Source organism: Chlorocebus sabaeus, chromosome 6 (assembly GCF_047675955.1).
Source record: "Chlorocebus sabaeus isolate Y175 chromosome 6, mChlSab1.0.hap1, whole genome shotgun sequence".
Taxonomy (NCBI): Eukaryota; Metazoa; Chordata; class Mammalia; order Primates; family Cercopithecidae; genus Chlorocebus; species Chlorocebus sabaeus.
In genome coordinates this window covers 7,854,103-7,869,825 of record NC_132909.1, presented here as the reverse complement: position 1 = coordinate 7,869,825, position 15,723 = coordinate 7,854,103, and the positions used below count along the sequence as shown (strand labels likewise).

The 15,723-nt window shown below is 51.7% G+C and overlaps 1 protein-coding gene across 3 annotated transcripts in view; it reads left to right on the top strand.

The window, feature by feature from the left end:
- The window catches only part of MYH14 (myosin heavy chain 14), a 102,956-nt gene that overhangs the window by 14,200 nt on the left and 73,033 nt on the right, over positions 1–15,723 (top strand). For 2 of the 3 annotated variants that reach the window (XM_037991972.2, XM_037991974.2), the window contains exons 3-10: positions 38–194; positions 5,891–5,918; positions 6,059–6,161; positions 6,967–6,990; positions 8,397–8,489; positions 9,010–9,073; positions 11,428–11,526; positions 13,137–13,277. In XM_037991972.2, coding sequence (XP_037847900.1) covers positions 38–194; positions 5,891–5,918; positions 6,059–6,161; positions 6,967–6,990; positions 8,397–8,489; positions 9,010–9,073; positions 11,428–11,526; positions 13,137–13,277 — 709 coding nt within the window. The remainder of the gene's footprint in view (positions 1–37; positions 195–5,890; positions 5,919–6,058; positions 6,162–6,966; positions 6,991–8,396; positions 8,490–9,009; positions 9,074–11,427; positions 11,527–13,136; positions 13,278–15,723) is intronic. The other variant, XM_037991975.2, reaches the window with a different exon arrangement.

The following is a 15,723-nucleotide window of genomic DNA, read 5'->3' as shown; positions in this document are numbered from 1 at the left end:
AGGGATCTGAGACCCTCTCTCCTCTCACCCACTGCAGACATACTCCGGCCTTTTCTGTGTGGTCATCAACCCGTACAAGCAGCTTCCCATCTACACAGAAGCCATTGTGGAGATGTACCGGGGCAAGAAGCGCCACGAGGTGCCGCCTCATGTGTACGCAGTGACCGAGGGGGCCTATCGGAGCATGCTGCAGGGTGAGTGCTGGGCGGGGCTGCGGGCCATCGAGGAGCTCTTCAACGGGGGCCTGACCTGGGGCTGCCGGAAGCCAGAGTCCAGGTCAAATGACAGCTTGGGGACTTGACTCTGCGGGGCTTCTTATGGGGCTGGAGGGAACACAAGTAGAGGCCTGAGTGGGTGAGGTGCCAGGTCCCAGAGTCTTTTTACCTATCTCTATGTTCACTGTCTCTTTATTATTATTATTTATTATTATTATTATTATTATTATTATTATTATTATTGAGACGGAGTCTCGCTCTGTCGCCCAGGCTGGAGTGCAGTGGCCGGATCTCAGCTCACTGCAAGCTCCGCCTCCCGGGTTTACACCATTCTCCTGCCTCAGCCTCCCGAGTAGCTGGGACTACAGGCACCCGCCACCTCGCCTGGCTAGTTTTTTTTTGTATTTTTTAGTAGAGACGGGGTTTCACAGGGTTAGCCAAGATGGTCTCGATCTCCTGACCTTGTGATCCACCCGTCTCGGCCTCCCAAAGTGCTGGGATTACAGGCTTGAGTCACCGCACCTGGCCTATTATTATTTTGAGACAGAGTCTTGCTTTGTCACCCAGGCTGGAGTGCAGTGGCACGATCTTGGCTCACTACAACCTCTGCCTCCTGGGCTCAAGCGATTCTCGTGCCTTAGCCTCCCAAGTAGCTGGGACTATAGGTGTGCACCACCACACCTGGCCTCTTTTCTTATTTTTAAATAAAGTAGTTAATTTTTGGCCAGGCGCAGTGGCTTACACCTGTAATCCCAGCACTTTGGGAGGCCGAGGCAGGCGGATCATGAGGTCAGGAGATCGAGACCATCCTGGCTAACAAGGTGAAGTCCTGTCTCTACTAAAAATACAAAAAAAAATTAGCCGGGCGTGGTGGCGGGTGCCTGTAGTCCCAGCTACTCGGGAGGCTGAGGCAGGAGAATGTCATGAACCCAGGAGGTGGAGCTTGCAGTGAGATGAGATCGCGCCCCTGCACTCCAGCCTGGATGACACAGTGAGACTCTGCCTCAAAAAGAAAAAATTATTTATTTTTTATTTCAATAGTTTTTGGGAAACAGGTGGTGTTTGGTTGCATGGAAAAGTTCTTTAGTGGCGATTTCTGAGATTTTGGTGTACTTGCCATCAGAGCAGTGTAGACTGCATCCAATGTGTAATCTTCTATCCCTCACCACCCCCCCACCACCCTTCGTCCTGAGTCCCCAAAGTCCATTGTGTCATTCTTATGTCTTTGCATTCTCAGAGCTTAGCTCCCACTTATAAGTGAGAACATACGATGTTTGATTCTCCATTTCCGAGTTACCTTACTTAGAATAATGGTCTCCAATTTCATCCAGGTTGCTGTGAATGCCATTATTTCATTCCTTTTTATGGCTGAGTAGTATTCCATGGTGTATGTATGTATATATAGCCCATGGTGTATATAACAAATATATATATACACACACCGTGGGATATATACTCTCCCTTTATATATACTATAGATACAGATATAGATATAGATACACACACATGATGGGATATATATGTGTGTGTGTGTATAGACACCATGGAATACTCATATATATATGTGTGTGTGTGTGTATGTATATATATATACATACACACACACACACATCTCACAATTTCTTTATCCACTCGTTGGTTGATGGACATTCAGGCTGATTCTATATTTTTGCAATTGTGAATTGTGCTGCTATAAACATGTGTGTGCAAGTGTCTTTTTCATATAATAGCTTCTTTTCCTCTGGGTAGATACCCAGGGTGGGGTTGCTGGATCAAATGATAGATCTACTTTTGGTTCTTTAAGTAATCTCCATACCGTTTTCCATCATTAAATCATCAAAAAATAACAGATGTTAGTGTGGATATGGTGAAACAGGAACATTTTTACACTGCTGGTGGAATGTAAACTAGTACAACCACTATTGAAAACGGTATGGAGATGCTTTAAAGATCTCTGTTCACTCTTTCTCTGAACAATATTGGTTGGGTGTGGGGCTTCTGTGAACATTTCCCTTGAGACAGTAATTCCCAGAGTGTTCATTCATTCATTCAACACTTATTGTTGAATTGTAGATCTGATCTCCATTGTCATGGGTAAATGTAGCCTCTTAGACAGATGGCAGCACAAGGCAGTTGTGTACAGCTGGGCAGGTTGTACACTGAACAAGGGTATCCATCCAAGGGGCCGCCATTCACACCATGACAAAATAGATCAGTCTTGGCAAAATTACGTGATTATCATCTATTATATATATAATGTCCTTATTATATATTTGATATATTTCATCTATTTTAATAAATATTTAGTATTTATTTGTTTATATCTATTAAATATTTAAAAATTATATCTATTTATATCATATAACATATAATAGGCCGGCGCGGTGGCTCACATCTGTAATCCCAGCACTTTGGGAGGCCGAGGTGGGTGGATCACGAGGTCAGGAGATCGAGACCATCCTGGCTAACCTGGCGAAACCCCATCTCTACTAAAAATACAAAAACAATTAGCCAGGCGAAGTGGTGGGCGCCTGTAGTCCCAGCTACTCGGGAGGCTGAGGCAGGAGAGTGGCATGAACCCGGGAGGCGGAGCTTGCAGTGAGCGGAGATGGCACCACTGCATTCCAGCCTGGGCTGCAGAATGAGACTCCGTTTCAAAAAAAAAAAAAAGTTTTTGTTAAAAAAGGAAAAACCCCGTGTAATAGTACACAACATTCAGACCCTTCAGTCATGGCTTCAAACCCGTCTGTGCCACTCACCATTTCTGTCCCGCACCCCAGCCTCACTCACCTTCCTGTCCAACATCCCTAATCCAGTCCTACCTCAGGGCCTGAATATGAATATATTATACTTATTGAATATGCATATTAAACACAAATTATTAAATGTATATAATTAAATAGTGTAATATTGTGAAAATATTATGCTTATTTAGTATGCATATTCAATAAGTGTATTATTTTATTATACTTTATTTTGTTTTATTATACTTCATTTTTATTTCATTATACTTTATATTTATTATTATATACGTGTAATGTTGATATAATACATTATACCTATTTAATATGCATATTCAATAAGTATAATAAATTAATGTGTTAAATAGTATAACATATTAAATTAAATGGTATATTAAATAGCATAATATTGTAAACATATTATGCTGTTATTTATTTATTTTTTTTCATAGTCTCATTCTGTCACCCAGGCTGGAGTGCAGTGGCATGACCTTAGCTCACTGCAACCTTCCCGGGTTCAAGCCATTCTCCTGCCTCAGCCTCCCGAGTGGCTAGGACTACAGGCACATGCCACCACACCCAGCTAATTTTTGTAGTTTTAGTAGAGACAGGGTTTCACCATGTTGGCCGGGCTGGTCTTGAACTCCTGACCTCAGGTGATCCACCTACCTCAGCCTCCCAAAGTGCTGGGATTACAGGCATGAGCCACCGCGCCCAGCCTAACATGCTTATTTAATATGCATATTAAATGGGAGTATGAAATGGAAATATTGAAGTCTCCAGGTAGAATAGTGAATTCATCTATTTCTCCTGGCAGGTCTATCAGTTTCTGCCGGATTAATTCATTTAACCTCATAGCAAATCTATGAAATAGGTTATCTCCTTGTCCCTGATTTCTGGGTGGGGAAACTGAGGCACAGAGCAAAGCAGTCGCTGCCCATGGTCACACTGGTGGGTGTATGCTGAGGTGGGATTCGAACCCAGGGCCCCCGACCACCGCCTCCCTGTATGCCACACTGTGTGTTATATTTCCTCCTGTGCTGTGCACCGTGCTGGGTGCGTTTTGAACATTCTGAGCTCTGACTACAGCCCTGTGAGATGGCAGCTGTTTTGAGCCCCATTTTTCAGATGGGAAAACAGGCACAAAGCAACTCAGAGACTGGCCCAAGGTCACGCAGCAAGTCAGAGAGACAGCTGGGCGGTGAATCCGTGTGCATATGGTCCCCCACACCAGGCTGCCAAATCTGAGGTCCTACTGGATGTCTGTCCTGCTTTAAAAAACCCAGAGGATGTCTGTCCTGCTTTAAAAAACATTCAGACTCTTATTTTATTTATTTATTTAGAGATGGAGTCTCACTCTTGTCGCCCAGCTGGAGTGCAATGGCACGATCTTGGTTCACTGCAACCTCCGCCTCCCAGATTCAAGCGATTCTTCTGCCTCAGCCTTCCGAGTAGCTGGGATTACAGGCGGCTCCACCATGCCTGGCTAATTTTTGTATTTTTAGTAGAGACGGGGTTTCACCATGTTGGCCAGGCTGGTCTTGAACTCCTGACCTCAGGTGATCTGCTGGCCTTGGCCTCCCAAAGTGCTGCGATTACGGGCGTGAGCCACTGCATCCAGCCTAATCACGGCTTTAAAACCCATCACACCACTTGCCATCTCTGCTCCATCCCACAACCTCACTGGCTTTTCTGTCTCTCAAACATCCCTGACTCAGAGCCTTTCCCCTGGCTGTGCCCTCTACCTGAAATGCCACCTCCTCTGAGAAGCCTTCCCTGCTCCTTCCCCCAAGTCGATTCTTATTACCTAACACCAGGGTTTTGGAATCCTGGGTCTATGGACATTTGGGGCTGGATGATTCTTCGTCGTAGGAGGCTGTCCTGGGCATTGTAGGTGTTTAGCAGCACCCCTGGCCTCTACCCACTCAGTGTCCATGGAACTCCCCTCTCTCAGGTAATAAGCAAAGATGCCTCCCAGACATTGCCAGGTGTCTTCTGGCGGGAATAGAGGACATAATTGCCCCCGTTTAAGAACCACTGCTTTGGCCGGGCGCGGTGGCTCAAGCCTGTAATCCCAGCACTTTGGAAGGCCGAGACGGGTGGATCACGAGGTCAGGAGATCGAGACTATCCTGGCTAACATGGTGAAACCCCATCTCTACTAAAAAATACAAAAAACTAGCCGGGGGAGGTGGCGGGCGTCTGTGGTCCCAGCTACTCAGGAGGCTGAGGCAGGAGAATGGCATAAACCCAGGAGGCGGAGCTTGCAGTGAGCTGAGATCCGGCCACTGCACTCCAGCCTGGGCGACAGAGCGAGACTCCGTCTCAAAAAAAAAAAAAAAAAAAAAAAAGAGAACCACTGCTTTATTCTATTCCTGATTTAGTTTTCTTCCCAGTGCTAATCGCTATTTGATTGTAGGTTTTTGTCCCCTGCATCTTAAGTGAAAGCTCTGTAGGGTCACACACCCTGCCAGTTCCCCACTCCCCTCCATGCCTGGCGCTCAGTAGGTGGTCAGCATGCGGTTGTGGAATGGCTGTGTGAGGCCCAGGGCAGGCGCTGGGGTAGACACCTTATATCACAGGACCTCGCTCCTGTCTTTGAATCTTACACGCCCAGCATGAGGCGGCACACAGTAGGGTCTCATGTTGAGGTTGCTGAGTGAATCCTATTCTTTTCAGTTGAGGGAGGCTGTCTCCATTGTACAGGTGGGGAAACCAAAGGTCAGAGAGGGGCGCCTGCTTTCCCAGGGTCACACAGCAAGCAAGGGGCTGAGCTGGATGGGGAATTAGAATCCAGGAGTGTTACACATCAAGACCCAAGCTTTTCCTCACTCCTTGGGAATAATTTTAAAAAGGCAGCAGTGAGTGTAAGGGACCAGAGGGCCCTGCTAGAGACTCTCTCAAATGACATATCCCCCCACTCTGTCCCCTACAGATCGTGAGGACCAGTCCATTCTCTGCACGTGAGTAATCTGGAAGGACTTCCTGGAGGAGGAGGGAGGAGTCCGGGTGGGGCGTGGCTGTGTTTGGAATGGGCAGGGCAGGTGGGGAGCTTGCCCGAGGTCACTGCCAACCCCTTTGCTTCCCCTTGTCATCCTCACAGTGGAGAGTCTGGAGCTGGGAAGACGGAAAACACCAAGAAGGTCATCCAGTACCTCGCCCATGTGGCATCGTCGCCAAAGGGCAGGAAGGAGCCGGGTGTCCCCGTAAGCACCCCAGCCTTGGGACACCTCCTGGGCCCTGCCACAGCATCACCCCTTCCATCTTGGGCTTTCCTCACGATTGCCTCTTCCCCTCATGGAGGACCTTCTCCTGGATGCCTGTGCCACCTGAGCACCTACTGTGTGCCTGGGGTGGGGCTGGAAGCAGAGTCAGGGGGACACAGAGGTGTGAGGGTCAGTCTTGGTCTCATTGGCTCTCGGAATGGCTCCTAGTGCTTAGTAGGTGCTTTATTTTCTGAGCACCTACTGTGTCAAGCCTGATTTTAGGTGATCATGATGGCCGGGTTTGTCGTCTAAGTGAATGTTACAAGGTGCCCCCCACTGTTCCAAGCCCTGTTCTCCCACTGCCTTACTTACCCCTTGGGTGGGGTGGGTGCTGTTTTTCTGCGCTGAAGATGAAGAACCCAGGCATGGGAGGGGTGAGTCAGTTGTTGGTCACGCACCCAGGAAGAGGTAGAGTGGGGGCCGGGCACGGTGGCTCACGCCTGTAATCCCAGCACTTTGGGAGGCCGAGGCAGGAGGATCACTTGAGCCCTGGAATTCGAGACCAGCCTGGGTAATACAGTGAGACCCCATCTCTACAAAAATTTTTTTAAATAAAGGAGGTAGAGTGGGATTCAAACCCAGGCGTGTGGTCCCCCAGGCCACCCTACTCCACACGCCCGGTTTCCCCAGTTCCCCTTCCCCCACCCCCCACGCCACCACCCGAGATCACCGGTTCACCTGTGTGTCTGTCCACGTTCCATGTGCTGTGTCCTGGTCCGTGTCTCGTGTCCCGTGACTTCCTCAGGCCTCCGTCAGCACCGTGTCTTATGTGAGTAGCAGGGGATCACCTCCAGTCTTGCTGCCCCTAATGCCTTCCCAGCCACCCAGTGCATGATCTTCTTGGTAGACAGGGCCCAAGGCAGCAGTGGTCCCACCTGCCAGGGATCCCCCTGTCCCCCCCATTGCTGTTCATGGAGGCCCTGCTGTGTGTGTGCAGACGGGCTACAGACACCAACATGAAACAATCCAGAGAACGAAACTACCACTTATTACTGATCTACTAAACATGTCCAGCCGGGTCCCACAGACGCTGCGTGCACACAACCAGAGAGTGGACAGTGTAGCAAGGGAAATACACGCATGCCCCGTGTTCTTCTGTGTGCCAAGTCGTGTGCCCTTCACTTTGTGTATCTTTTTTCATTTGACAAAGCATCCACCTAGCTAGATCATGTCATCTTAACACAAGCAAGACGTGGACTGAGAAAACACACATAGGCTGCCATTTACGAAGCACCTACTGTGTGCCAGGCTCTGACACCAAGGGGTTTGGAGGGAAGTTTGGAGTAGGGTTCCTGCCAAGGAGTAGCCTGGCAGGGCTAGGAACCCACTATTTTTTGAAGGCCTATTATGTGCCAGACTGCTTGAAGCACTTTACATAGGTGATACAGATTTTTGCCTTAGTTAAAAATTCTAGGCTGGGTTTGGTGGCTCAGGTCTATAATCCCAAAACTTTGGAAGGCTGAAGTGGGAAGATTGCTTGAGGCCAGGAGTTCAAGACCAGGCTAGATAACAGAGTGAGACCCCATCTTTACTAAAACTTTTAAAAATTAATTGGGCATGGTGGCACTTGCCTGTAGTCCCAGCTACTCAGGAGGCTGAGGTGAGAAGATTCCTTAAGCCCGGGAATTTGAGGCTGCCATGAGTTATGACCATGCCACTGCACTCCAGAATTTCTACAAGCAACACATGAGTACATATTCATTGTAACAACAACAAATCAGATGAAATGAAATTCCTGTTTCCTCCCCTCAGTCCCCTTCCTTGGAGCACCTTATACTGTTGACAGTTTGGTGTGCATCCTTGCAGACCTTTCTCCATATGTTTATAAACATGTATATATCTGTAGATTTAAGAGTCTTGTTTTGTGGTGTTTCTTCCTTAATTCATATTTTATGAATGGGATAACATTGTAGACATTGTTCTGCAACTTGTTTTTTTGTTTGGCTTGGTTTGATTTGGTTTCCACTTAACAATACGTCTCAGAGATGCTTCCCTCTTCCCCTCACAATAGACAGATGGGCAAGACCCGGATACGGGAAGTGGGCACACACCCAGACACACAAAGGCCCCTCACACACAGATACTCAACCAACTGGAGACACAGCCTGAGCTGGGCTGGCCTTGCCTCCTGCCCCATCCTCACTGATCTCACGCATCATCTCCTGTGCCTGGCAGGGTGAGCTGGAGCGGCAGCTGCTTCAGGCCAACCCCATCCTAGAGGCCTTCGGCAACGCCAAGACGGTGAAGAATGACAACTCCTCCCGATTCGTGAGTGCCAGGAGTGGGCAGTGCTGGCTGTGTCAGGGATACAGGAACTGGGAACCTGGGAGTGGACTTCAGGGGGAAAGACATGTGGATCTGTTGAGGGAGGAGGGGCTGGGGTCCTGGACTCTTGAGTCTGAGGGAGGAGGGGCTGGGGGCCCCAGACCCCTGGGTCTGAGGGAGGAGGGGCTGGGGGCCTGGACTCTTGAGTCTGAGGGAGGAGGGGCTGGGGGCCTGGATCCCTGGGTCTGAGTGAGAATGGGCTGGAGGCTGGGTGCCTGATTCCAAGGGAGGAGCAGCTGGGGACCGGGGGCTGGGGAAAGAAGTCCAAGGAGCCAAGACCTTGAATTCCCACGGAGTCCCTCGCTGGGGACTCACCACAGGATGGGGGTCAGGTAGAGGCAGCAAGGAAGCGCGGAGGCAGCCCCAGCTCTGGGAGCAGTGGGTGTGGGGTTTGGGCTGTTCTTCAGGTCTGAGCCGGGAAGGGGACCCTCCACTGAAGCCCACCCACCTTGGTCTCTCCCAGGGCAAATTCATCCGCATCAACTTCGACGTTGCCGGGTACATCGTGGGCGCCAACATTGAGACCTGTATCCTGTCACAGCCCAGGGGGGTGGCAGCCGAGGGGGCAGCCTTTCAGACAGCACTGAGTATGGGAAGCACCTCCCACCGCAGGGACCCCCTCCCTGCTACTCAGATGGGACCGGGTGCTCAGGCGGCATCTGCATGGGGAGGGGAGGGTGAGACTTTTGGTGTGTATGAGGCCAGTACAGCCTTGCTATGGGGTGGTTGGTTGGCGTCCACCCAGTTCAGCCATAAGGGGAGTCCCAGCACTCAGCCTGCAGTGGCACTCATGGTGACCCATGACAGTGAAATGACATAGAGCAGTGTAAGCAAAGGGAAAAGGCATGTGGGGCCATGTCCCCCGGGGACCAGGCACAGGCTCCTAGAACCCTCTCCAGCAGAGGCGCACAGGACACCAGGTGGGGCAACACCTATGAAATGCTGTCCCAGGGAAGCGCAGAGAGACTCAGTGTCAGGGTTTTCGTTGGGGGCTGGTCACGTCCCTGCCTGTTCCCCCCATCCTCCTGCCCTTAGTATGAACCTAAATTCCACACTCCCAGGAGGAAAGCAGGTGATCAGTGTAAACCACGGTGTTTGCACAAACCCTTTAGGCCCCGCGAACCCCTCTCATCCTGTTAGAGGATGCTGGAACCCTCCTGAAATCCAGGTCCCCAGACGTTAGCCAGGGGCCCACCTGGCCAGCAGGCCTTTCCAGGGGAGCATCTCAGGCCGGCTGTGTTCACCCTTTTCTGTTCAGACGGCATATGGGTGTTTAAAGGAAATTAAACGATAAAACACAAGCACTCTGGGAGTGCAGAAATTAAGAGGATGGGCCAAGAAGTCGTACCAACCTGGGTTCAAATCCCAGTTCTGCCACTTTGAGACTCTGGGGACTTGGGTACGTGATTTGGCCTTTCCCTGCCTCAGTTTCTCCCTCTGTAGAAGGAGAAGGAACATAGAACCTACCCTAGAGGGGCTTGGAGGATTTTGGAGTTAAATGCTTGGCCACAGCACCTGCTACATAGCAGGCACTCAAGAACAAGCTATTGTTATTAGCAATTAGTGATTAAATTAGTGACCAGGCATGGTGGCTCAAGCTTGTAATGCCAGTACTTTGGGTGGCCAAGGCAGGTAGGTCATTTGAGGCCAGGAGTTTGAAGGGTTAAGCAAAGTGTCTGGTGTTTTGTTTTACTATAAGATGTCTTGGCTGGGTGCAGTGGCTCATGCCTATAATCCCAGCACTTTGGGAGGCTAAGGCTGGAGGATCGCTTGAGCTCAGGAATTCGAGGCCAGTCTGGGCATCATAGCGAGACCTCATCTCTACTAAAATAAAGAAAATTTAAAAATTGGCCAGGTATGGTTGTGTACACCTGTAGTCCCAGCTACTCAAGAGGCTGAGGTGGGAGTATCGCTTGAGCTGGGGAAGCGGAGGTTATAGTGAGCTCTGCCTTGTGCTGCTGCACTCCAGCCGGGGCAACAGAGCCAGACCCCATCTAAAAAACAAAAAACAAGAGTCTTGCCACCTTTTAATATGTAAGTTTGACACGTGACTTTCTTAGGAGGGAGAGCATGCAGAGACAGTCTGGTTGAAGATGGGAGCTGAGGTATCTGCATGGGGAAGCTGAGGCTGGGAGAGTACTAATGGCAGGAGACATTCTCACCCGCGGGTAACTTTGAACCAGGCATTGTTCAGAGTGCTTCATGCACGATAAGTCATTTATCCTCACAGCAACTCATCCAGGATCAATGAGGGGTTTTTTTGTTTTGTTTTGTTTTGTTTTTGAGACGAAGTCTCACTCTGTCGCCCAGGCTGGAGTGCAATGGCGCAATCTTGGCTCACTGCAACCTCCTCCTCCCAGGTGAAAGCGATTCTCCTGCCTCAGCCTCCAGAGTAGCTGGGATTACAGGCACCTGCCATCACACCTGGCTAATTTTTGTATTTTTAGTAGAGATGGGGTTTCACCATGTTGGCTAGGCTAGTCTTGAACTCCTGACCTCAGGTGATCCACCTGCCTCGGTTTTCCAAAGTGCTGGGATTACAGATGTGAGCCACTGCACCCACAGGGTTGATGAGTTTTTTTAGAGACAGAGCAAGACCCTGTCTCTAAAAAGAGAGAGAGAGAGAGGAAGGTCTCATAAAGGTGTTACTTTTTGAGCCCCTTGAACAGGTAGATGAGGAAACTGAGGCACAGGTGCTTACATGACATCAGCACGGCTGCTCATCCAGTTAGTGGCAAAGTCACTAGCCTGGGCTGTGAACGACTCCACTGCTCCACAGGCGAGAAGGAGGCAGCGTGGGCAGGGCAGGCTCCTGTAGTGGCCTGGCAGCGTCTGGGCCGTCCCTTCCCCTCTATCTAGCACCTTGACTCGCTGTGACCAGACCTGCTGGAGAAGTCGCGGGCCATCCGCCAGGCCAAGGACGAGTGCAGCTTCCACATCTTCTACCAGCTGCTGGGGGGCGCTGGAGAGCAACTCAAAGGTCAGTGCCGCCCTGTCTCACCCTGCTCACCAGGGAGAGGGTGGGTACCTCGTCTCTTGGGGGACCCCCTCTGGGGAGGAAGCAAGAGGTGGGTCTCTAATATCCGTCAAACACTGACTTCACATGAGGCTTCCGCAGCCCCGGCTCTCCCTGCGTAGTGGCGTCTGTCGCACGGTGGGTTCTGCTGCGCTCTGGTTCCAGCTCTGTCCCGGGTCTGGCTCGCGCCCGCTGTTCACGGCCACGCAGCCCCCGCCGCCTGGTGGCTCCTGCTCACGCTCGCTTCCGAAGCTCCGTGGCTTCTCTCTCGCGCGGCTTCTCCTCACTCCGGCGGGTGACTCCGGCTTTGCTGAGGCTCTTCCTGGTTCCTGACGACGCTGGTTTGTGTTGCTTCTCGGCTCCTGCTGCCTCGTGCTCCCCTCTGCTCTGGTTCCTAGGCCACGGCTCCTGCCGGAGTCCTCCTGTCCCTGCTCCTCCTGCCCTCTGGCTGCCCAAGCGCCCTTGGCTTCTGTTTGCAGTGGCTGGCACTGCCCTGCGGCTCCCTGTGCTCCTGGCTCCTTCCTCCTGGTGGCTGAGGCCGCTTCCTGCCTCCTGCGGCCACGTAGCCCCTCCTCATCCAGGTTCCCACTCACTGTGGCCTTTGAGACCGCATGTCCTTGGGCGCCGGCCCCTGCCATCACATGACTTGTGCTGACTTGGGCCTGCAGCCCCCCTGCTTCTGCCAACCAGTGGCCCCTGCCTGCTCTGGGCACTTCTAGAGACTCGAAAGTCCCTGCGGAGGGAGCAAAGAGGAGTGGTGTAGGATGGGCGGGGGCTCATGCCTGCAATCCCAGTACTTTGGGAGGGCGAGGCAGGAGGATTGCTTGAGCCCAGCAATTCCAATCCAGCCGGGGCAGCATAGTGAGACTCCATCTCTATAAAATATAATAATAATAATAATAAGCTGGGCGTGGTGGCACACAGCTGTAGTCCCAGCTATGTGGGAGGCTGAGGTGGGAGGATTGCTTGAGCCCAGGAGTTTGAGGCTGTGGTGAGCCGTGATTGCATCACTGCACTCCAGCCTGGGCAACAGAGTAAGACCCTGTCTCTAAAAAAATTTTTAAAAAGGCAGGGCACGGTGGCTCACACCTGTAATCCCAGCAGTTTGGGAGGCCGAGGCGGGCGGATCACGAGATTAGGAGATCGAGACCATTCTGGCCAACACGGTGAAACCCCGTCTCTACTAAAAATACAAAAAAATTAGCTGGGCGTGGTGGCGGGCGCCTGTAGTCCCAGCTTCTTGGGAGGCTGAGGCAGGAGAATGGCGTGAACCCGGGAGGCGGAGCTTACAGTGGGCTGAGATCCGGCCACTGCACTCCAGCCTGGGCGACAAGAGCGAGACTCCGTCTAAAAAAAAAAAAAAAAAAAAAAAAAAAGAGAGAGAGAGAGTGGTGGTCTCATAGGTGCTAAACGCCCACTCCACCCCCGACCCTTCCCACCATACTTGGGAGTAAAGGCCTCTGCCTGCTTGAGAGAGAGGATGTGGCATGTCCTGGGATTGCCACCGATGAATCCAGGATGAGTCCGACTCCACAGCCCACCCTTGACCTTGACCCCGCTCATTGCCCCTGCAGCTGACCTCCTCCTCGAACCCTGCTCCCAGTACCGGTTCCTGACCAACGGGCCATCATCCTCTCCTGGCCAGGAGCGGGAACTCTTCCAGGAGACGCTGGAGTCGCTGCGGGTCCTGGGATTCACCCACGAGGAAATCATCTGTGAGTGTGCCCCATGGAGGCCAGGGTGGGGGGCACCCACGGAGAGCCGGGGACCTGGCCATTGATGCCCTGATCTCTTTGCTCAAGTGTTTATTGAGCACCTACTGTGTGCAGGCACTAGGGCCAGAGCAGGACATGAGACTCACAGACATCTCTGCCTTGGGGAAGCTGATAAAATGAGAGCCCCCAACCAAGTCAATAAGGAATCACATGGCCTGTTAGTAGACTATGAGTGCAGCTGGGCGCGGTGGCTCACGCCTGTAATCCCAGCACTTTGGGAGTCCGAGGTGGGTGGATCATTCGAGGTCAGGAGTTTGAGACCAGCCTGGCCAACATGGTGAAACACCGTTTCTACTGAAAATACAAAAAAGTTAGCCAGGCGTGGTGGTGGGCACCTGTAATCCCAGCTACTCAGGAGGCTTAGGCAGGAGAATCGCATGAACCTAGGAGGCGGAGGTTGCAGTGAGCTGAGATTGCACCACTGCACTCCAGCCTGGGTGACAGAGTGAGACTCCGTCAAAAAAAAAAAAAAAAAACCATGAGTGCCATGGAGAAAGATAAGCCAGGGGACTGGGGAGGGAGGGACACAGCTTTAAGCAGGGGCTCACAGGAGGGTGGACTGAGATGGGGATGTTTGAGCAAAGTCCTGAGGAAGTGAGGGAATGAGCACTGGAGATGTGGGGGAAGAGCATTCCTGGCAGAGGGAACAGCCGGTGCAAAGGCCCTGAGGCAGGAAAGGGGTGGCATATTTGAGGGGTTGACACTTCTGGTGGTGGGGCTGCAGAGGGGTGAGGAGTCTCACACACCAGCCTAGGAGGTTGGGATTTTATCCTGGGGTGCTGGGGAGCTGCGGGAGGGCTGAGAGCAGGGGCTGGACAAAGTCAGCTCTGGGAGCAAGAAGACCCCTCAGGGGCCATGTGAGGGACACGCTGGAGTGGGTGGTGCTGAGACCAGAAGGAGGCTGCTGAGGGTCTAGGGAAAGCCCAGGATGCTGGCCCAGGGCTGCAAGGTTGGCCCAGGCTGCGCGGCACTGGTTGTTTGGTGTTAAGTGCTCAGCTCATCACCCCTGTGTCAGGGTGCTGTGCCCGACCCCTTTTTTTTCTTTTGAGATGGAGTCTCACTCTGTCGCCCAGGCTGTAGTGCAGTGGCGCGATCTCAGCCCACTGCAACCTCCGCCTCCCGTATTCAAGTAATTCTCCTGCCTCAGCCTCCCGAGTAGCTGGGATTACAGGCACCCGCCACCACGCCTGGATAATTTTTCTATTTTCAGTAGAGATGGGATTTCACCATGTTGGCCAGGATGGTCTCAAACTCCTGACCTCAGGTGATCCACCCTCCTCGGTCTCTCAAAGTGCTGGGATTCCAGGCATGAGCTGCTGTGCCCAGCCTGTGCCCCCACTTTTTTCGCCAAACAGCACGTTTTGACAGCAGCTGTGTTTCAGTGCTGCATTAGTTTGCTTAGGCTAACAAAGTACCACAAACCAAGTGCCTAAAACAACAGAAATTGATCGTCTTGTGGTCCTGGAGGCCAGACGCCCGGGATCATCGTGTTAGCGAGGGTGGTTCGTCCTGGGAGAATCGGCTCTAGGCCTCTCCCCGGGCTCCTGGTGGTTTTCTGGCAATCTTTGGCATTCCCTGGTTCATAGTCACATCACCCGATCTGTGCTTTTGTGTTCATATGGCAGCTCCCTATGTGTGCAGCTGTGTCCAAAATCCCCACTTCCCCGCCCCCGCAACCTTTTTGTTTTTTTTGAGATGGAGTCTCACTCTGTTGCCCAGGCTGGAGTGCAATGGCACAATCTCAGCTCACTGCAACCTCCACCTCCTGGGTTCAAGCGATTCTCCTGCCTCAGCCTCCTAACTAGCTGGGATTACAGGCGTGCACCACCACACCCGGCTAATTTTTTTGTACTTTTAATAGAGACGGGGTTTCACTAAGTTGGCCAGGCTGGTCTTGAACTGCTGACCTCAAGTGATCCTCCCGCCTCGACCTCCCAAAGTGCTGGGATTATAGGCATGAGCTGCCACACCTAGCCTCCTACCCCACTCCGGTATGACTTTATCTTTACTCATTACGTCCGTAATGACCCTGTTTCCAATAATGTCACATTCTGAGGTCCTGGGGTTTGGATCCTCAACATACCTTTTTAGGTGGGGGTGGTGTGGACATGATTCAGTCCATAACAAGTACATAGGTGGACCTCCGCCTTTTCAGAGGCTGCATAATGTTTCATCGTTTGCATGAACTATGATTCTTTTAACCAAGCCCTCCAAAGAAAACCCTTTAGGTGTTTCCGGGGCTGAGCCTGGGCTGCCTCTCGGTCTAATTGTCCTCTGGCCTCTGGCGCTGTGGGAGGCCCCAGGAGCTATTGTTGGCTCCAGGGCTGGATTGGAAGGGCTGGAAATGGAGCGTAGCTTGGCTGTCTACCCAGGCTGCAAACAGCCG